Below are 23,444 nucleotides of genomic sequence, written 5' to 3'. Positions count from 1 at the left end.
AGTTTCAGAAATGTACAACCTTGTCAAAAAAACAGTTGATGTGAACGTCAATGTTTTCTGCATCTTCACGTGTAGAATCAGTAATAGTAGCTGTTGGAGGAGAGTTTGTTGTTAAAAATGCTGGAGTGTGTTGTGTAAAGCAGATCGCAGCTCTGGTGGTTAAACTCTGATGACTGCTCTCATTTAGATGCTTTGTTGTGCAACATACATTAATCACAGGGCAGTGCGTTTGTGACAGGTCTCAGCAGGAGAGGGCCTCTAAATGGCGTGCGTCTGCGTCGGAGCTGGCAGGATGAATAAACGGCTGTCATGTACGTGTTTGTATCTTGTCTTGTAGTGGCTAATGATAGTGAGTGAGGGGAAGAGCAGCGGCGCTCTTAGCAGATGGTGAGTAATGTGGTTTGCTTTAGCTGCCCACCACGCTGGCTCTAATTAAACAGAGGAGATTACATTAGGACCGGCTCCCACACAGACTCGGAGTGGCTCCGGCCCGAGAGCGGGGCCCCGTGTCTGAGCTGGAAGTGATTCTGTCTTATCACACGGTCAGAATCGCGTGATTCCTTTCTGCTTGGTTTGTAGATGATGAGATCTGGGGAAGGTTAGATACACTCAGGTCAACAAGGCTGTTTGAATTTTGAGTCCTGCAACTGAACTGGGTAAGGTAGATGAATCAAATTCTTAAAAGCTTGGATAAAAGGAATGCTAGCCATCAAACTACGAATTATTAAACCTCATGTTAATACATTTCCTCTACATACTTCATTTTTACGGAAAAAAAACGTAAACTTTATTAATAAATTACCTGGGTCCTAGGATTTTGAAGGCCAGTTAATTATTGAATGATATTCCCCTTGTGACAGTAATTGACTTTGTCTCTTTAAGAGCTTCAGGCAGATCTGGAACAATCTGGCCAGATGGAGGTAGTTCCTGCTAAGTTTAATGCAGCCCGGCCTGTTGAGCCAGAAAGGACGGCAGAACCAAAGCTGAGTCGGTTCAGATATGCCACAGTTTCACTGCATTTTAATGGAAATGGTTCCTTCAGTTTAAAAACTGTAAGAATATGATTTACGGTATTAAGACTAGGCTTGAAACGTTACCTTTTGATAGCATCTGTTGTGGAAACTCTAAAATATATGAATACTCTGAAAAAGAGCTGTGAATTATTACGCTTATAATAGAAGTTTTTAAATCTCTCAAAATGTAACTGTTATATTATTGAAGGTTTTGGGTTCCTCGCCCTTTCTTCCCCTGAATGCTGCCTCTTAACTCAGGTGTAAATATGACATTGTCGATGCACCTTTCAGAAGCTGATGTGTCATAATTTTTTGCTGACCAGTTGTAGATGAATGTATATGATTGTTTTCCTTTACAGATGTTGCAAAGGGTTATCAGTCCGTCAGCAAATATTCATTTTAATGCCTATTTGGGGAGGGGAAAAAACCCCAATTACTCTCATGTTATATTTTAAACAAAAGTAAATTTCAATGTTCATATTTTTATCAGTTTAATTTTTTTGCTTGATAAATATAGATTAGAGGTAGACAACAAAACACTACATTTAATAATTTGGAGTCTGCAGAACTTTGTGGCGCTGATGTAAATCTATGACTGCATTTCTGTTGCCACATGTACCCAATCTGTCAGTCATGTTTGTTTTATTAACATTCTTATGATGATGCAAACCAAAATGTCACAGTGTCGAAAGCTTGATTTGTTTCAACATAAATCAAATATTTTAAATTAAAAACAAAAGTGGGGTGGGAGTGTGGAGAGCTTAGCTAGCAATGACCAGTCCGTTGAATTCAATACGTCTAAAATGCTACTGAATTAATGACAATAAAATATGGGAACATGCAGAAATTCGGTGTCGGAATAATTGAGGAAACCTGAGGATAGCATAACGGAAGCATTTTGTGCTGGTAGACTGAGCAGAGCGCTGCAAATCATTCAGGGGAGCCACAGTCCTAAACATACAATTGAAGATGTTTAAGGGTGAAATCAGCTCAGTCCAGCGTAGTGGTGAACCATTTGCAGGAAAATAGGGATAAAAGTCTGAGGATGGCTACATTTGCTTCAAGTAGTGTACAATCTTCAAAATGTCCGCTTGTGGTGGAACATCAGAACCTGATCCAAGGACGCCGCCCGCCTAAGATATCAAAGAAACGAGCCTTTCAGACGCTGCAGGAACCTTCTTTTGTATTTTCTGCTCCCTCCAAGTATAACTAGTTAGAGTTTAGCTGGTATTTAGCAAATGCTTTGACTAATATAAATCTGTGGTGGTTCAGATTGCTTACTGGGTGTGTTTACATTTACTTTGTTGAGATGATGCAACTGAATTGAGTGAATTAAACTGGATTTTAGTGAAATGAAAATATGAAAGGAAGAACAACATGACACAAGAGCAAAACAGTGATGATACTCGACAATGAATTAAATATTAAAGCAACTTTAGTGGAGACACTAAAGAAAATGAAGGGGAATTACTATTAAAAAAAAAAGCTACCACCATCAACATGACCCTGTATTCATTTAGGTTTTCTCATCTTAAACTGACCTTTTGTTTAAAGCGACATGCAATTTTAAATATATTTTTAATACACCAAACCCCTGTATGTAGTTTTGTTGCCGTACAACATAGTTCTTACTGTTCTTTCACTCTGGGTCTGCACAAAAGTTCAACTAATCGAGTGGAGGGGGAAAAAAAAAAAGAGTAATTGTTTCAACTCAGAAAGACTTTCAGAAATGATCACGTTTAGCTCCAAGGCCCAAAATTTCATCAATCCATAACTTAATCAAAATCCATAATTAAAATAGCCTTTGGCTAAGACCTTAACACATAACAGATGTTTTCATATGTTTGTTGAGGTTATCCACAAGGTAAAGTGTTGGGGGAGATGCAGAAGGCTGACACTTGAGAATAATTTTTTTTTTTTCCTGACCGTTTTCCGCCTGCAGCTTCTGAGATGTGAGGCGTTGCTGCTTTGCCTTTTCAAATGTCTCTACCTTAAGGTTACCATCATTTATGCATTTTCAATCACTTGGACAAGCAAGCTGTCGATTGGTAACGCTTTTTAAATTTTTAATGCTGGAGAAAAAATAAAAAACGATCAAAAGAATGCTTCAGTCATTACAGGAGAAAAACAAACAGACTGAAAGGAAATAAGGAAATAAAATTCTGCAGAGATATTGAAAATTAAGTGATATTGATAAATTTTCCTGCTATTTGATTACTTTTAGAACACAGGATGTCATATTTATTGACAACCCTGATAAATACTGGAAGTAAATGAATCATGATGTAGTAACACACTGAAGAATGAGCCGGAAAAAATCCAACATTTTAATCTCAATACATGTATTCAGTAGGGAAAAATCCTGAATTAAGAAACAATTTAATATAATATCTCTGCCACTCTTATTGGCTCCCTGCTTCCAACACAATATGTAATGTCCTGTATTGCAACACAAGGCTGGAACTAGACTTCTACAGTATTTAGGTTTAAGGAATGGGATCACTAAACAAAGTACATTTTTAATTAATTTGGCTAGATGTTTTGAAAAAATTAAAATTGCAATTTCAAAAGCCTTTATGCTCCATGGAAAGTAAAACTCACTCGGTACGCAAAAGAAATAACATTTTGTGCATTCCAGTTAACTTTCCGGTTGTCTGCTGATGCTCAGTGTTGCTCCCCTGTAAAGCTCAGGTGTCTTTACCCCAGTTATTTCTGAAACCATTTCATCTACTGTAACGTCTACCACTTCAAACATTTCTCTAAAAATGAAAAACCTTGTAACCATTTACATTTCCAGCTGTAAAATATACCCAAGAAAGACAACGCCAATCAGCAGTGCTCACTCTGCAGCAGCAGCAGACGACTGCACACAGTTCAAACTTTGAAGCAATATACAAAATCTGAAAAAAAAAAAAATTAAATAAAATAAAAATCTCTTTGACACAATTTATGTGCCAACTAAACATGTGTAATCAAACTGTGCAGTTTATTTTTGACTGACTCCTTAAAAGTGCAGAGTAAAATCAGAGAATATAACCCCTCACACTCCCACCATGGACTGTTCTCCCTGCTGCCCTCTGGAAAGAGGTTCCACAGCATCCGGTGCAGGTCCACCAGGTTCCGAAACAGCTTTTTCCCACTTGCCATCAGACTGCTGAACTCTTAACTGGACTGCACTTAAAATCTGGTCTCCACTTTATACCTTGCACATGTACAGAGCTAAATAACTTCTATTTTACTGTCAGTCCTGCACTTTATATTTTATATTTAGATTTATATTCATATTTTATACTGTATTTTATTTTATTCTGGAGTAACCTCACAACATTGAAAGCTCAAAACATTGTCCTGAGCCGTATGCAACGAAATTCCGTTCTGTATACACCCTGTGCATGCAAAATGACAATAAAGTCAGTCTAAGTCTAAGTCTAAGTCTCCAGAAACACAAGCCTGTGCTGTTCTGCCTGAGATCCAATCCTAGTGTTGATAAAGATTCATTACTGATATTATATCTGTTGGGCTCCACAACCTTAGAATCATTTATAGGGTAAATGTCTGGAGAACCAGAGACTTTTGTATTGTTGAAATAACATCTTAAAATAATAATTTAAAAAAATTATTATGCCACTACAATAAACGAACTACACAAGCCTTTTTAGACGTGTGTATCGACTGGGAATAAAAGTGTTGTTGTGTGGGGTTTAAGTATTTTTTCCCCCTAGCAGGAGAGTGCTGTGCTTTTATTATGGGGTACTATATCCAAATTCTACGCTTGTTAGTCGCTTGCCTATTTTCACTGGCAGAAATAACAGGGACAGCTGAAATAATTAGAATATAGAAACTGCGGGAATGGCTTCAAGTGAACTGAATAAATTAGTTGTATAAAAAAAAAAATGGCAGGAAAAGTCTTTAGCTGCTGCCAGCTTCAAGTGGTTAGAAGTACAAACTTGAGCAAACTATCATTTCATTTCTTAAAAAAAAAACAAAAAAAAACATTTTATAGCTTCTGTTTTCTATGGCAGCTCTATAGGCCGCCCATAAAAGATGTCACATATTTAGAACATGTCAGGCAGGGGTAAATAACGTGCATGTCTGGTGCGGAGAGGATCAAATAAAAGCTCCGAAAGCAGACAGAAGCAACAGCAGGAAACCGAGACGAGGTGCATAAAATAGTAAATCGTTTTATTCTTTTTTTAAACCATGCCACTGAACACTGACGCACACAGAGTTGTGCCTGAATCCACACTGAGAAAACATTTGCACACACTGTGTTACAAAGCTGTAATGAAGAGGGGAATTTTCAGATTTGTCTTTTTTTCCCCATTTTTTTTTCTTTTCTTTTTTTTTTTTTTTACTGCACACATGGCAAGAAGAACAACCCTGATTGGATACCAGCTCGAGCTTTGATCTGGTCCTGAGGTAGACAGACAGTGACATAATCTAAACAATGCTAATCACATCCTTCTAGGACACATCAAATAAAAGACAGCTGCATTATCACGACATACGAAGATCAAAGAAAAAAACAAAACAAAAAACCCTTTTCAAACAAAAGTGCTCTATTTCTTTTGGTCCACCGAGGAAATCCATTTATAGTGCATGTTCATGTAGAATAGATACAGTGACTGTGGGTTTTCATGGCACAGAGTGTTGTTGGCTACTTGGAGAGGCATCGGTAATGCCTACAGATGCCAAGATTTCGCTCATCGTCCAGAGATGTCAGTCCATTGTCGCTCTGAAGGGAACGGTTTCAGACGAGCCGCGCCACTTTCCTTTTTCTTCCCCCTCCCATAAAAAGTTGCTCAGGCCTTGCATCAGATTATCAGCCACTATCACAGTATGTTGCTTCCATTTGCAATGTTCAGACAAAGTGGATCTACATGGCAGTCTATCTTTAGTTTTAGTAACAATAAACAAACACCCAGAAAACACCGACCGACAGCACAGACCCATGTACTCAAGCACATTTATGCTCTACTTATAAAAGAGGCACGAGGGAGGGGTCTTTAATCAAACTCGTACGAAAAAAACTAAACAAACAAAAACCCAACGAAACACACGCACAAACATTAAGATGTCTCTCGAATCATACCGAATGTAAACAAATAGCAAATTACCGTAATACAAAAAATACGACCTGTTCAAATCTAAAGAGACGGCGTCGGGCTCACACAGGGAATCACATACCATGACAGTACGTTTACGGCTACACTACGACCAACCACAACCTGCACCTCTTAGGAGTTGGATGTCAGAATTTTCTGCTCATGTTTTATAAAAACACAATTTATTTTCATGTTTTTTTTCTTCTTTTCTAATAGAAAATTCTGATTCTGTGATTTTTATAAGACATCTATACAGAAGCGATGATTTAAAAAATAAACACTTAAAAAGCCTTGCAGAGGCTTGTCACGATTTTTTCTTTTTTTACACACTGTTTGACCGTGGAAATTGTTTTTTTATTATTTTAAATGAATCTTGCTAAAAAATAATTTGCAGTGAAAATTAAAAACCAGTAAGCGATAGAGACGCACCGATTGGAATTGTGCCACCAGTAACTCATCTGTTTTTTTGTTTTCTTTTGTAAAGCTTTGCAGAGTTTTTCTGATGCAGAGTTTGACTGATTTTAATTTCTCTTTAAGAACTTAGAAGAAATAAGAATATTCAGAATGATTTATTTAGCCTTCTTGCCATGCAAGGTCATGTATTATTTTAAATATTAGGAGCAAAGGTGACCTCGCGGTGTGTGTGTGTGTGTGGGGTGGTGATGGGTGTGTGAGAGCAGGGTAGCAAAATTCCAGAAATGTTCTTAGTTGGAAAGTTTCTACGCAACATAACAGGATTTTCATGGGAGCGGACATGAATAATTCTGGAATTCAAAATACAAAAGGTCGACCTTTTGAAAGAAAATTTTAAAGTAGTTGGGGGGGGAAATATATTTTAGCTTTATTTTGACAAAAAAAATTGTGAGTACATTTCAGTGTATCTGTGCTATTTACCAATTCAGTGCACGTAGTAGGACTACAGGGGAACCAGAGCCGTGACCCTGACATGCACTCTGCAGTTCTCCATCATATGCTCTGATTATTCCCTTGACCCTGGACTATCGAGGCTGCACTGGAGCATACTGTCCAAGACTATTGAAACCATATTCTTGGAATGTGTTCATAATATTCTCAGGTGTTTGTTTTTTAGTTTTTAACTCACAAGTACAACATGGATACCTGTGATGAAACAAAATGTTTGCATTTATCATCGGATATATTGAGTTACATTCATGCAATGTAAAGTTTCCAACTTAGAAGATTTTGTTTCCAGCAAAAGAACTTATGGCTGCTTTGCAACCCACTGGGTGAGATATGACATAATAAGAGGATTTTTGTTCTGTAATACAAGGGACAGTCAAAGAAGCACACTTAGCAATTGCCAAGGGGACCCCTGCTGGTCTGGAGGCCCCAAGAGAAATTGACAGAAAATGTTTTGTGCTAGTTGTACACATAAAAAAATGTGTATATATTAAAAAGTATGTTTTATAGATTTGTTACTCACTACTTTACAAGAATGGATAATTAAAACAGAAAATGCAAAAAAGAAGTAAATTTGCTGTTCTCTGTTCAACCTTACTATTATCTGCTTCAAGTCTTGCTCTCTCTCACTTTGTTGCAACAGATTGTTAAATAGTTTCCTTTCAAGTAGCTTCTTACATCTCTCTGCCTCCCCTGATTTTATTCTTAGTCACTTCACTAACGCTGGAAATAGCTAACTTTAATGCTTCTTCCCTTCATAACAGCATCTACTGTGAAGGTTGTTGCTGCTATAGCAACCCGTTCTGCAGATGGTTTAACTTTATGCGGACCATCACTGGTCAGGGCCAATCCGGCTGAAATTTGCCCGGTGCCAGTCTCTCGGTGCGTCTCTAGTGAGGAGGTAGAGCTCGCTCTACGAGGAAACCTCCCTACAAACACAGACCACGTGATGAAAACCAGCACATATATTTGGTAACACATAAACTACATATAAATAGCATAAAACCTTTCAAGGAAGCAACTCAGATTTGTGAGCGAGTCACCTCCAAATCAACGCTGACTGCATGAGAAGACAAGGCAATTAAAGAGATCGAGCTCATGAGGTCAGCCGTTCAAGTAAAGAAAAACAAAAACATGCAGAAAAAAAAAACAAACTTGACTCCAAACTGAAAACCCAGCAGGGAAACAAAGCTAAGTCAGAGGAAATTAGGAGGGAGAAGTTGCAAAGTTTAGCAAATGGAGCTTTTAAGGGTATATTTTTAACATCTGCGGCACAGCTGAGGATGACAGTCACTCAAATCCTGCTGCTGCACACGCAGGTCAGCAGTCAGTCACTGTGCCGTTGATGTTTTTCACCACAACAGATTCTCAAGAGATGATGTCTAAACGTGTGTTTTTGTGTTTGAGGACTCGAACAGTTAAATCCTCAGGAATCTGTCAGCAGCTTTTCTAATTAATTTCTTTAACTGTTACAAGGTCAACCGCGTTCCCTGCTCCTCGAAATGTCAGAGTTTGAGATTTGGAGAAAGGCTAAGTAAATCTCTTTGGATTTGACTCTCTCATTTATTTTAGAATGTCATTGCTAAGTTGCCTCTACTTTACAGCATTCTTCATTTTCGGAATTATTCGACTGCTAATAAAAGTAATCATTAGCTGCAGCTTTACTCTGTAAACACTTCTTTAATCCTGCTTTGCACGTCTCGCCGTCGGGTTACAAAACAACCCCCAGCCCCCAAAAAACTATTCTTCTTTCTCTATGGGACACTTTGTCCTAAAACAGCAGAATACTCTTTAATGGTTCAGCATTAAAACCAGAAGCCCCAGTTTTCACCCAGTCGTGATGGTTTTTGTGCCTGGCGTCCGAGTCCTGCTCAGACGTAGCAGACGTACAGGTACGTCTTCTCTATCCTCCAGTCGGTCGGCACGTCCTCAGGCTTGTGGCCCTTCATGTGCTTCTGCATGGCGGCCAGGCTCGGGCAGAAGTCCTGGCAGATAGTGCACTGGTACGGAGAAGCTCCGTTGTGCGTACGCAGGTGCTTGATCATGGCTGAGTAGTCTCTGGAGCGCTGGTGGCAAAGCTTACACTCAAATGGCTTCTCACCTAAGAAAAGGCCCAAAACAAACAAATTAAAAGGATTAAAACGAGTCTGGAGTTGGATTTTTGATGATAATTTAATGTTGAGTCTCACTGACATTTTCCCAGACTCTGCTGTCTGGAAAAATGTGGAAATTGTTTTCAGCATTTTGGTGGTTTGTATAAATGTGAAACAAATAACTTGGAGAATATAAAATGATTTTTATTTCCAGATTTTATCCTTATCCCACAGACTAAATGTTGTCCTTTCTATTCTTTCTTTGTGTTCTTCTGTCTTTTCTTCCTTACATGTTCTTGGTTTCCTCCTTTCATCCCCAAGTCCACTCATCCTTTGCTTTCTTAATTCTTCCTTCTCTCCTTGCTTCCTTTCTCCCTCATGTCCATCCTTCTCTTTCCTTATATCGTTCTTTCCACTCTTGTGTTCTTCTTTTCTTTCCTCTTATGACCTGACTTTTTTACTCCCATGTGTTACTCCCTGTTCCCCCCATCCCTGTTTTTCTCCTCTTCTTCCATCTCTCTGTCCAGGTTTCTCTTAATTCATTCTATTTTGTGTATCCTTTTTCCGTCCTTGTTTTTGTTGGAACTCCGTGAAAAAAACATGATGTATGTATTGAAGCCTTGAAAAGTCTGGAGTGTTATTTTTCATAAATGGGCAGTTTACCTTGGAAATAATTACGCTAAAGTTATTGAGTACCTCTATGGCAGACCAAGGACCACCAAGGTACTTGTACCACAGCTTGAGCACCATCATGGCATCCCATATTTTTCCAGACTGCATAGGAACCTTGTCATGTAAAGCACAGTTCAGCAACAAGTCAATTCAAACAAACCTGACCTGACTTGACCATGGTTTTAGAAGAAACGTATATTAATTTCTAAAAGGGAGTCTGCAGTTAACTTTTCAGATTTCTCTTAAACTTTTTTGTTCCATCGGCAATGTCTACGTTTTCCAGCCAATATCAGCTTTAAATGCATTTTTAACTTCTCTGCATTTAAATAGCTGAAAACTTAACTTGGATGTCTGGAAAATGACAAAAGTTGTAGGAACTTTGTGTATAAAGCACAGCCAATGTACACTGAGCAGCACATTACTGAACCAAAGCAAACCACTGGGTGTCAGACTTGAGCAGCAGCAGCAACACCTAAGGAATAAAATTGAAATGGAAAACTTGTCGGATTAAATCATCTCATCAAGGTCTGTTTGAAACAAATGAACCAATATTTACTCTTGTATGCTTTCTATCATTTCTTTATGTCCACTTCAGAATCAAAAACTAATTTTGTAAAGAAAAATTAAAAACTTTGGTCACTTTTGCACAGACTCACATGTGACTAGAACAGCCTGATCAGACAAGAAGAGGCAAGAAAAAGGAAAGTGAATTGAAAATGTCTATTCAGTCTCACATGGTCTTGTTGTTGGTTATTTTGCTAACAGCCTGTTAATAAGGTGGTATGTTTGAAGGAGTGTGTGTGTGTTGCTGTACGGTTTCTTTAAGTCAGCTTACTGAATGCAGTGTGTTATTGAAAAGAATCCATTTTTTCTGGCCTTGGTAAGTAGTGCATGAAAGGTACAGGGCCTTACAATAAACACCTTCATATATTTCCCTATTTTCACATAACATCCACAAGCTTCAATGGATTTTATCAGGACTTTACGTGATAAACCAAAACAATGTACCACATAATTGTGAAGTGGAACCACAATTCATTCATTCAAAATTTTACCACTGAGAATACACTAAAATAAAAATTTAATGCAGCTAAATTTGAAAAGTAAACCTGTGTTTACTTTTATCTCAGTTGCTCCACAAAGATGTTTGTAAAGGATCAAACATTGTGATGAAAGAGAACATGGAGCAGAGATCAACCAAAAGGCCCATAAACCAGCTGGAGAATACTACCAAAACAACTACCACTGCTCAACACGTTATTGCCTCTGTGATATACAGATATGCAGCACAATGCTGCCGCTACAGAGGAGAGGCAGGAAAACTGGTCATATTATACCAGGAGTAAGATTAAAGTAATTATATTTCAGCCCAGAAATAATCCTGTAAGAGGTTCTAAAAGATTAGAGGCTGAGAATGATTCTTACCTTCTGGTCTAGTCAAAGTCCAGTCATAAATCAAATTAAAATCTTTTTAAAACTTTTAGAATAAAAATTTTCCAATCAAATCTGGCTCCACTTGAGCTATTTTGCATAGAAAAATTGTCATAAAGTTTTGTAGAGACCAACACCAGAAGGTGTAGCAGGTGTAGCTGTCCCGTGTTACTTTGTGTGACCCTGAAGCTAATTCTATAATATAAGGGGGTGGGGGGAGGCTAAAAAAATATTTTCTTTTCAGATTATTGTAAGGACATTTTTAAATTATAAAAATCATGTTCCATCAACTACACTGTGGAAGATGGGGTCAGATGGAGACAGATGACTCACTGTAGCAAACCCTAGAGAGAAAAGCCAAAAGGCAAAGATGACGAGTCCATCAACAACATGCACTGCTTTGTGTTGGTCTACCGCATAAAATCACAATAACATTCAGATGAAACACCAAGGGAAAACTTGAAGGGGCATGAATAATCTTGCAATGCACCGTGTCGGTGTGTGACTTTCAGTGTCTCACCTGTGTGAACCCGGTAGTGCGTCTCCAGCTGGTGTTTCAGGCTGAACCTCTTGCCGCAGCCGTTGCACTCGTAGGGCTTCTCCCCGGTGTGGATGCGTTTGTGGCCCCTGAGCGTGCCGTCGTCTCTGAAGCAGCTCCCGCAGAATTCACACTCAAACGGGTGATCGCCTAGGAGCACAGTCGCGTCACACGCGCGAGCCGGCGTTATAAGAAGCATCGCAGAACAACTTTGTCGTTGGCACTGCATGTCGCGGCGCAGGCGAAACCGCGTAGGTCAGATAGCCACACAGGCCTGTCTGGACACGGCCATTAGGGAAACGGTGTGCTTTCAGACGTCGCTAATGTTTTGACACGAGGACACTCCTCTTGGCTGTATACTAACAGCTAATAAAAGTCCTCCGGGCATGTGCTGCTCTGTTCCCTATACTGTAGTTAATCTATTTCTCTCCTAGGCTGAGGGTTTGACTCATCTCCAATGACCTATGTGCCTCATTATCTCAGTGTCCACAGCAACAGCCAAGTCAGAGGATACATTGCTCTCCTCATTACAGGCCGATTCTCCCCAATCCCCCACCCCACTGTGGAGCAGATGACATTTACAAAATGTTACTTCCAAGCAGAATGGCATACAAACAAGATACGCCGCCATGGCCAAAACTCCCTTCACTTCTGTCTCTTCACATCAATTATGTATTTCTCCAGTCTAGACATCAAGCCGTCCTGACAGCTGGTAGTGTTATTTAAGGTAGGAGAAGAAAAGGGGACATCTTTTCAGTAAATATCTCCCCGTCTCCCGCGGCACCGAGACTCACCCTCAGCAGCACACAGAGACAAGTCATTTCCATTTGCTTTTCCTTCAATATTTATTTGGGTTTCCTCTATCATTTTCCATGAACCACACAAGAAGTGACAGCCATGAATTGCAGAGGCCCCAAAGGCTGTCTAAGAACCCGAAATATAAACAGGATGAGATTGCCCAAAAATACGCACCGGCCATAAAGGTACAGTGCTGTCATCGGAGAGGTGAGTCATCCTATAGAGAGCGAAAAGGAAAGAGTGGGAGAGGATGCGTGCAAATTGACTAAAAACCTTACAGCCAATAACCTGAGGAAATTAACCTATATACAGAAATAACACAGCTCTTCATCTCTTTTCAACATACAGTGCTGTGAAAAAGTACTTCTCCCTTCATCCAGCTATTCAACCTTCTACAGCCTGTAGCCGCTCAAGGGACTGCGGCCTGCTTCCAGTGACCGTCGGGTGACAAGCTGGACAGGTTGCCAGGCCACCACAGGACAAACAGCCATGCACACACATAACTAAGGGTAATTTATAGCAACCAATTAACCAAACATGCATGTTGTTGCACTGTGGGAGGAGGTTGGAGAACCCAGAGACAGTCCACATGTGCAAAGGATGGGCATGCAGAAAACTCCCAGTCAGGATTCAATCTCCAGACCTTTTTGTTGCAAGGCAGCGGTACTGTATACTGTGCTATTGTTCCAATGGTGATCAGTTCTTAAGAGAAAAAGGCTATCCAAACAAGCATGACGCTAAGTGAAATGGTAATCTTTCCCAGTACTAACAGCTAGTTGTGCCACACTTGATAGAACAACTGCTCTTCTTTACAAAACTGCTTTAAGTCAACCGTGATGCAGTGCTCTCGGCCTATTTAAAGTCACGTCATAACATTTCAACCACTGTCAAAGTTTGGTTTCAACTGAGCCATTCAGTGCTGAATATACTAGTGTGTTTTGGATTGTTTACCTGCTGCATAATTCAAGTGTCTTTGACCAGTTTTAACCAGCCATCCACAAACTGATGGCTGGCTATCTCTTCTTATGGTAGAGAGCTGAATTCTAAGTTTCATAAATTACACCAAGTGACTTTTATTCTTCTTCTGAAGATAAAAAGCCTCAAATGTGACAAACACAATCTTATGACTGTCAATATATTTTCTATGAAATGTTGTTGGTTTTAAGGAAGATTTACTGGGATGTACACCTTCTAAAACTTTATTTTTACATAATCTTTGAGATCATCATTAGGATGTTTTTGATGTAAATATGAAATGGGCCAGGTTTCTGTGCTGCTTTTGGTCAGCAGTGGTTTCTGAAAAGAGAGTTTTGTAGAGGTCATTCTTGCCCAGTCTCCAGCTCATCTTATTGGATTTTGAACACACAGTCTAAGTAAGTCAAATGATATCTGATGATTTGGGGTTCTTGTGTGACTTGGCCATTGATGGATTCTTTGAATGGTTCTGATAGGTCGGCCATAATTGGTTAGCATAGTGGATCGCCACTGTTTTTTCCCATTGGTAGTTGATCACTCCAACTGTAGTAAGATGATCTCAAAGCCTTGGAAATGTCTTCATTAGCCTTTTTCAGACAAATGTCAACAACGTTCTCATCTGTTTTTAAATTTGTTTAGATCGAGACATAGGGCGTTATTTTTATAAATCGGTTAGCTTACTGATGTTAGGCGAGTTCTGTTCAAAGGATTTCTTTAGTGTGCAGGCCTGTTGTGGCTAATATTGACTCAACTTTTGAAAAAAAAAAGTGATTTATTTATTTAATTTATGATTACTGTATAGATTCACTGTATTGTACTTTTTCCACATAGAGCCGGGTTAGTTTGGATAGTTTTTTTTTTCATGTGATAATAGCCAAGATGACCCCTTACCCGTGTGGGAGCGCAAGTGTCTTTTGAGGGTGGTGTGGCTGGGGAAGGGGCGCTCACAGTGGCTGCAGATGTAGCTGTGCATCCCTGCGTGGACCTCCATGTGCTGCTGCAGGGCCTTCTGGGTCTGGAAGCGCTTCGCACACAGCAGACAGAACACCGCCATGTCGGTCCCTGGAGAACGCACAAGACACAGACGCGCAGTTATTTCAGTACCATACACAGACAGGGCCTTAAGTGGGGAAACTGGGTCACTTCAACTTTGTGCAAGTCCTCTGAGGGAAAAGCTTCTTTCAAAGAGCAAGCGCCTCTACCTAAACTAACTCCCCTAAAAGCCCGGAGGCACTTTCAGCTGCGAGTCTTTATGCGTGCTATTTTAAACCATGAAAGTGATTGTTTTCTTTAAGAATTTCCCCCCACACAATGCACACGGCATGCCAATCACACAATCAATGCCTCCTTCCTGGCGTGTTAGATGTCTAATTATTCTCTTCATTCCCCCCATCAGGAGTCGGCTTCAGCCTGTGAAGTCCTCCGTCTCTGTGCTCAAAGAGCAGCTGATAGTGGCTCCACCCTAAATGATGCCTACACTACGTGCTCCGTGCTGAATGTTAAGTAGCGATATCAAGCCATTAAAGGCAGGACTGCAGGAAAAAACACAATCCAGTTTAATCCTGTGTGTGACCTGGCATCTCTTTGGGGCTGCTTTCCTGTTGCACGGAGTGTGGCGAGGAATACAGATAGGGGAGTCGCTGGCAGGGTTGTTCAAGTCAAAATGGCTACGTGAAGAAGATCCATTGGCTGTCATACAGTCGACACCTGATCTACCGAGTTCGGGAGGTGGCAGCAGACGCCGGCTCTCGAACCCTTTTCTGGCGTTCACGCCGACGCAAACTCACACGGTGCGGCTAGACGGAGAGACCGGGAGTAATGGGCAGCACTGACATAATGTGCGTGTCCTGGAGAGCGATGCTTTAATGTGAGATTATGAGGTCCTTATTTCTCTGTCTGCTCAGGTTGCAGATCATTTACAATGTGAGCAGGTCCCATTGCTCCTGACTCAGATTCAATCAGACATCTCCAGCAGAGGATCATTAGTAAACAGAGGACTGTGCCAGCACTTCATTGGAATTCAAGTGGGGTTGCTGTGTCGCATTTAAAATGCAGTCTGATGAGGTCCACTAAATCAAATCATTTGTTACTGTTATTGAAGTGCCTTGAGGCAACTGGCAATTAAATTGGAATTAACGCAGGGAAAGGGATACAGCACACTCATACTAAGAGGGAAGAGTGTCAGACACTTGCTTTAGGTTCAATCAAGTTAGCAGACAGACGAGCCCGCTCAAAGAAAGAAAGAACGAGAAAACAAATCAAGCAAATTCACATTTTAAGGAGTAAATCAAACACATTCACATAGCATTGTTTACTAATCCATGCCTCCTGATTTGTTCAAGCAAAGCAAAGCTCAGCATTTTATAGATAACTATAGTTTGACGAAGCCTTTTTTTTTTTAAACTGAGGTCCTGAAAGTTGCAGCTAAAAACTCAACAGACAAATGTAGATAATAGACAAATGGTACAGGATTCTTGATGTGAGGTTGTGTTAAGGATAATAAGCAGTTTTATATTTTACCTGAAATTTATTATTTTAATAATTTGTATAGATTCATATTAGTTGGACCCTATTGACTAGCCCAAGAGAGGTCATGACCAAAGTGGAGATCAGCCATCCTAAAGCAACCCTACACTCAAACTTAACTGTGCTTTATGGAAACATTATTTTATGAACCTTTAAACAATTGTCACACCTTAATTGGTAATTTACAGAGAAGCTGATGAATATTTACATTAGAAATAAAGGTTGGAGGTGCTACATGATCAATAATCCTCCTGTGTAAAATGTGTTCTGCATGTGCAGGTCCTCCAAGGCGGAGCTTTGTAGCAGCAAGCAGGTAGGCAGCCCTGAATGACTGCCAGGGGAGATTCAAGGATTTACATGTAAAGCTCCAAATATTATATATTTTTTTATAATACCCCACATTAAAAAAGTTAATTTATTTCAGTAATTCAAATCAAAAAGTGAAACTTGCAAGGATTCATTACACGGTTTGATTTATTGGAAGTGTTTCCTGTTTATTTTGAAGATTATGGCTTGCAGCCACTGAAAGCTGAAAATATTGCATAAGATGAGTAAAAATAAGTATTAGAGAAATATAATTTTATAAATAATCATAAATAATGATGAAGACTGCTGACTTGTCAGCTGTCCAGGTTACAGTCACTGATATTCTCTACAAAGAAGCTGAGCAGCAAAGGTTAGCTGCTGAAGAAGATGCCTGTTCAGAATGCTACTATGCCAGCATACAAAGGGAAAGTTGAGTGAAATAAAAAGTTACATCTTTAAGGATCCACGTCTTAAACATAAATACGTCTATCAGGAAATTCTGCAGAATTTTTCTGATGAAAACCTTTACAGAAACAATTTTATTTTCCAGCAGGACTTCACAGCTGCCCTCATTGTCAAAGTACTGATACTGACTTTATTGATGGTGGTGATGCCATTCTGCTTGAATGACCAGCAAACTGACCTGAACCTCATAGAGAAACTTTGAAGTATTAACAAGAGGCAGATGAGAGACACCTGCCCCAACACTGTTTAGGACCTGAGGGCGAAGCAACCTGGGCTTCACTAACAGACCCACAGGCTTATCGACTCCGTACCACGCTGCATTGATGAAGTAAGTTGTGCAAAATGAGCAACACCCACACACCGAGTAGTGCAGTACTTTTCAGTAGGCTGATTATTTCAGAATAAAACATTTCTCTTCTTTTATTGGTCTAATGTAATATTGAGCATTTCCGAGAAACAGAATTTTGATACCTCATTAGCTCTGAGCGTGTGTGTAATCAAAATATATTATGTTGGATTCAATTTAGAATAAATAAATTAACTTCTCAGCGATATACCTAATTTATAAAGATGAACCTGTAATGTTGGTTTCTCCTCTAAGACAGTTATTTACAGCCAGTAAGACGCGAGCTCGTACCGTTTTAACAGATCTTCACTTGAAAAAAATGCTGAACTATCCCTTTGACACAAAGAAGATGGGATGAAAGACATTCCCTGATCTCAACAATCCTTCACTGAGCCACTCCAGTGGAATGAGCTGCACCTGTTTGGGGGACTTTAGCCCCCACAAAGGACACACAATAAGGTTCAGGGCCTCATTGACCGAGCCTATTAGTCATACGCTCCACACACAACTTCAACGATCCCCGTCTTTCTACTAAAGCCTAATGACCAGGGCCCTTTTCTCACCCGCAGATCACAATATTTTAGTTGTAAACAAAAGGCTTTCCATTTTGAACGCCTCTGCTGCCACCCCACTCCCTGCATCCGCTGACCGTACAGGAAATCATTGGAGTGTCTAACCAGCTTCCCTCTGTGCCTGAGTCATACTCTGCTAATTCTACTGGAAGCTGCAGCTGTGAGGCCTGGATAATGAGCCATCCAAAACCAAAGCAAAACACATTAAAAAAAGTAGCAAATTGAATCTCTTTATAACCTGTGATTCAATTGATTTCCTCTTTTTGGTAGTTGCTGCAGCCAGCAGGGGGAGCGCTTTCTGTTCCTTTTTGAACGGTAGCTGCGGGGAGAGCACCTAATCCAACGTGAATACATCAAAGCTGCTTTAATTACCCCACTTTATATCAACCATCGTACACCGCAAACTCCTGCTTTCTCTGCGGCTGTGCATTTTTCAGTCTGCGGTGAAAGTTTAGTTTCTCTGCGCCGGTGAAACCGTTGCTCACTGACACTCGCAGACATCCACAGATGTAGACCTGATCCTTCTGTCACCAACAATCCCGAAACTTGAGAATAGAAATGACAAATATTCTGTCACAAGAATCTTCACCTTTGATCTGCGGCTGACACACACTGACAAACAGCTCAGCGGTCGTTTTTATTCCGCGCAATTGACGGCTGCTGAAAATAAAAATACCGAATAATATCTTGAAGTGTAAAAAGAAAAGGAAAAAAGAAACCTAAAAGGAGTGTTTGTGTGTGTGCGTGTGCGTGTGCGTGTGTGTGTGTGTGTGTCAGTGGTGGCATTTCACCTCACCGCGCTCTGTTAACTTCTCAAAGGTTTTTTTTTTTCTTTTTGGTCGTGGATTTTTTTTTTTTCCTGTAAGCTTTTGTAATAAGTGCAGAGGAGCTTCTTTATGAGAAAATAGGCCCCTAAAGTTGGCTGCCATTGCCCCCTGCTTTCTCACCCTGAACTGCACAATAGGTGTTGGATTTGGCCTTTTTGAGGCACAGGCTGACCCCTCTGACCTTTGGCCCACGGAGGGGTAAATACCATGTAATCAATGGGTTTTCTCAAAGCTTTGTGTTCAGTGGGAGGAAGGCTTTAACAGTGGAGAATAATAATTTACTTCTGAGCATTTCTGCATTTACACTGTGCATTATATGACAGAGCTACCCGCCGAAAGCACGATTATATGTGCGAATGAGATGGGCTCGGGGTTCTACTGCCGTTTCGGCATATCTCCATCAGGGATGGTGCCACACACTCGTGATTTTTACACACTCTGCCTCTTTTCATCTGCCACTTAATTCAGTCCAGCTGAGGTGGGGAGTTGGCTTGGCTCTCACGCTGCCTAAGAAACAAAACCATGTGTCCAGGCAACCAGATAGGATCATGGTCCTTGCTGGGGTGAAGTGTTCGAGCTAATCCCTTCATTCACAAATAGGCGCAGCCTGTTTCTTTTCAAGCAGCAAACAAAAGTTTCCCACCCTGAGAATCTGGGAGCAAAACCCCGCCGCAGATGGAACAAAGGATTGTATCGGCAATGACCACAAATCGGGGTAAATTCTTCTTAGCTTTCGTGTTTGGAGCCCATCAATTAATTATCTGTATGTTGAAATGTTGGATGAACATAAAGACGAGGAGGATTGTAGTGGCGAACGGCCCTGTTAAAGACATGGAATAGCTTAAAAATGAATCATTTTCAGCATACATATTCTTTAAATGTTCAACTTTTCTTTGAGTACTTTTATTGACTTATGTTGTGAAATAATTATTTTTAACTGTTTATAATATTCGATTAGGTAAGCTGGTAGATGTTTTAGAAATCAATGAATTCCTGTTTCCCTGAGATACAGATGACCATTTTCTTAAAGTGGACCCATATTAATCTGGCTACCGTGCACAACGAGGAGGATGGTAAAAGAGAGGAAGCAAAGACCTGCAGCAAATAGTGGCGTCTTGAGGTCACCATGTGTCCATAACAACTATTAGACAGCTTGCAGTTTGGAGGTCAAGCCAGGAAAGAAGCATTTCCTGTCCTACCATCACAGATACGAGTGTGTGAAATTTACTCAAATCTGCAGGTTCTTTTGGAACTGTGAGCTTTGGTCAGATTAGACTACAAAATGTCTTTAATGCCAATCCGAGTGGCTTTGGTGTAAAAGGATAAATATGGGTTTAAACTACCTCATACCAATTGGAAAAAAAATGTAAGATGTGATTCTGTGTGTCTTTTTGGAATACACTGAATCATAAACTTCTTCAATTGAAATAAAACAAAAAATTATTGTGTAGTTGCTACTAGAAAAACCACTGTATTCCAGCAATTTCCTGTTTTGTTCCAATAAAGTGGACTGTATTCGGAAATGTTGGCAGCTTTCTGGAAATCTTAGTCAGTCTGACAGGTCTACAGCAACGGTTCACAAACATTTTGTAATAAGTATCTCTTTAATAAATGCTACATTTTAGAATGTACAATACTACTTGTACTCTTTTTATTTTATTTGTATGTGATTTATAATTTTACAAAAGTGGAAAAACGTAGGTTTTAAAGTTGGAACACTTACCAGAAATGTAACAAATGTGCAAATTCAGGAGGAAAAGAATGAGGCCACCCTTTAACCAATACCTTGAAAAGACTGAAAATGTTTCAAAGTTTTACACTTTTGACAATGTTTCTTTCAAACTCGTTCACAAAGCCGCACCACATAACCTCCTTTAGTAAACATGGTGCTAACGGTTTAAAAGTACAAAATGCAGAGAAGTGGATTGCTAGCTTGTATTGCTAATAATAGGTAACCTGATGCTTACAAATAATTTGGTTTTGGATTTGATGTTATTCTTAGATTCATGTTGTGACTGCAGAGGTAAATGGACCAGAAATGCGTAGCTTTCTCCTCCTTACACTTGACTTCTCATGCATTTCTAATAAAGAAACCATCAACGACTTAACAAACAACAAGCTATTGTCTGTGTCAGTATGCATTTTTTAATGCATGCCTTCAGAATTTACTCAACGTCAAAGTTTATAAAATGTAATTTTTTAAAAAAGTGCTGGCTGGCTTAATTGGTAGAGCAGGCGCACTATGTGCAGATGCTACACTCCTCAATGTGGAAGTCCTGGGTTCAGCTCCTGATCTTGGGACATTTGTTGCACATCTTCCCTCTTATCTCTTCAGAAAAGGTCACTAATCTCAAACAAATCTTTTAAAAAAATGATTTCAATTTGAAAAGAAGTCACAGTCTGTCTTTAAAACCAGGAGTTTACGATGACATCAGTGTTGACATGTTCACCAGCGTGCAGGGGTGAAAGTACTATAAACTGCATCGCCAAGCTCTGCTCAGTGTACACAGGCTGTGTGCTGGCTCATGTCTGCTCTGTCACCCAGTTAAGCATACAGTCATACAGGCTACATTATGTCCCAGCCCTCAGATGACCCATGTGCATTCATGCTTACTGTATGTGCTCATGCACTAAGATCAGACGCACACACAAAGCTACAGTACCTTAAACAACCCCGGGCGCTTATCAGTAGACTGCTAATCTACCCGAGTGACGAACAACCGTCTCAATAATTAATGCAACAAGAGATGCGGCGCTCGCATTTAAGCACCATTCCACGGTCCGGTTCATTGAGGTCATGCGACGGCTTCGCTCGCCTCGATTCCTAGAACATTTCAAAAATATTCCGCACGCAGGCCTCGACGTTTCGCCTCACATGAAATGACAGGCCTGTCCCGGCGCAAATAAATAACCAGGAGGCATAATGGCCCAAACAGAGCCCGGCTCAGTTCAGTTTGAGGCTTATTCGAATTAAAACCGGGTATTACCAGGAGGTGCAGAGCGGTGACGGACATGCAATTAGGCGAGCTAAAAGGTCTGCATTAGGAGAGATGCATTAGAAAGCCTTGGCTGTATCTGTATAGACTACAGGAGCGTTTAATTAGGGCTTGGGAAGAAGGTAATATTATTCACTTGATGAAGCAGCCTGTAATGTGTGGAAACAGCACAGCTGCTGCGAGTACACAAAGCCAGGACTCTTATATGGCCCGTTCCTAAAGGCAGAGGTGGCAAAATGGTCAACCAGCAGCCTTTTAAGCTAGCAGTCGCAGATAAGCCACAGTCTTGGGGTTTTCCAAAAAAAAAGAGAAAAGAAACCCGGTGAGCTCGGTGCCCCGGAGCCTCGCCTCGCTGTGATGAAACAAACGCCTTTGTTGTGAGAGCGGTTCCGAGACAGATCCATTCTTTTATTTTGGGCGCTGACAAGTAGGTCAGAGGAGACGGTGACAGTGCTGTGGTGAGGAGTAAACAGCAGCACATGATGTTGTTTTTCCTCCTCTTACTCCTGGCACCCAATACCAGCAGCAATGCCTCTACCCTCAGGACACCACACACACACACACACACACGCCGCCCTCCCTCCTCTCCCTTTGATCTCCAACTTCAGTAACCCACTGCCGTTCACCCCTGACATATTCAAATGGATATAGAGACTTTCACTGTAAACTAACGTCTCTGCCAGAATTACCTAATTGCCTCAGATTAAGGTCTTCCCAAAAAGTAGGGAAAATTTCCCCTCCGGAGGACATGGACAGTGCTGCAGCTGCTGAGGGCCCTGACAAGTGTTAATCTGCTCAGAGGAAACTCATTTGGCTCACTGGGTAAGTCACATGGCAAATTAAAGCAGGCACTGTTTGATTCCCTCCTCTCCCCACTGAAAGGTCCCAGTGTGTGTTTTTTAAGGAGGAAACGTGGTAAACGGGAGCATTTCAACTTCTAACCTCCGCAGATCAGAGCTGATTAAGTTACCTGTGGCTCATGTCATACGGCGGTGGGAGTGCGTCACGGCGGGCCGAGCCAAGATCATGACAAAATAACAGAGTAATGCCCTCCTGTACCCAGATCCAGTGCCAAGCTGAAACCAAGCTCTGGGTGTTTACAACTCGCAGAGATGCGGGTAGAAACTTCTGGGCATCGTTAACACCCCTCCATGTCCGCATGCATTAAGTATTCATACTGCGTGTGCCACCTGGAGTTACAGTTACATCCCAATGCTCCTGAGAGGGTTATCACCTTTCTCTGACAGTCGCAGAAAAGGTGTGGATTCAGACACTGTTGGGCGCGCGCGGCGTCGGACAATAAAACCACAGCTTGTTTCCGTCACAAACATAAAAAATAAAAATACCGATTCAAGCCCCTGTCAGTAATAGCCATGATAAAAATAAAATATATAAATGGAATAAAACAAATGTAAAATCTAGTTTTCTACATGGCAAAAAGTGACGGTTTACAGATAAGCACTTTTCTGTTTTTAATCATAAAAATTAACATACTGCCAAAAAAATATTTCTTGATATCTTGATTGCAGTGCTCATCAACTGTGCTTTGCTTTCATTAGTTCTTTGTTTTCATTTTACTTTTTTTGCTTCCATTTGATTCATTTTAACAACATTGAAAAGCTAAAGAAGTTTCAAAACACCAGAAAGGTCACCGGTCAGTTCAGCCCATCGGCAATTCATACCCTCATTTCATGCTAAAGAGTTGCTAATTTGTCCCAATTTACTGTCCAATAAAATCCAGATGATGTTGGTGTTAGAGGCTTCAGAGGTTGAGAATCCAACCAGCCAGGAAAATCTGTTCCTCATATAACACATCTTGACTATCTTGCCATTACTTCTTAGAGGTCTTTACTTGGTCCA

At 40.5% G+C, this 23,444-nt stretch overlaps 1 protein-coding gene across 1 annotated transcript in view; it reads right to left on the bottom strand.

Annotated features, from left to right (window-relative positions):
* Positions 1-5,174: 5,174 nt before the first annotated feature.
* zbtb16b (zinc finger and BTB domain containing 16b) overlaps positions 5,175-23,444 on the bottom strand; it is a 33,581-nt gene continuing 15,311 nt past the window's right edge. Inside the window, exons 5-7 of the mRNA XM_027999754.1 lie at positions 14,438-14,608; positions 11,756-11,923; positions 5,175-9,140 (exon numbers count right to left, since the gene is read on the bottom strand). Of these exons, the coding sequence (XP_027855555.1) occupies positions 8,911-9,140; positions 11,756-11,923; positions 14,438-14,608 (569 nt within the window). The 3' untranslated portion in view covers positions 5,175-8,910. The remainder of the gene's footprint in view (positions 9,141-11,755; positions 11,924-14,437; positions 14,609-23,444) is intronic.

Source organism: Xiphophorus couchianus, chromosome 18 (genome assembly GCF_001444195.1).
Source record: "Xiphophorus couchianus chromosome 18, X_couchianus-1.0, whole genome shotgun sequence".
NCBI classification, from domain to species: domain Eukaryota; kingdom Metazoa; phylum Chordata; class Actinopteri; order Cyprinodontiformes; family Poeciliidae; genus Xiphophorus; species Xiphophorus couchianus.
This window is presented reverse-complemented; position numbering and strand designations above follow the sequence as displayed.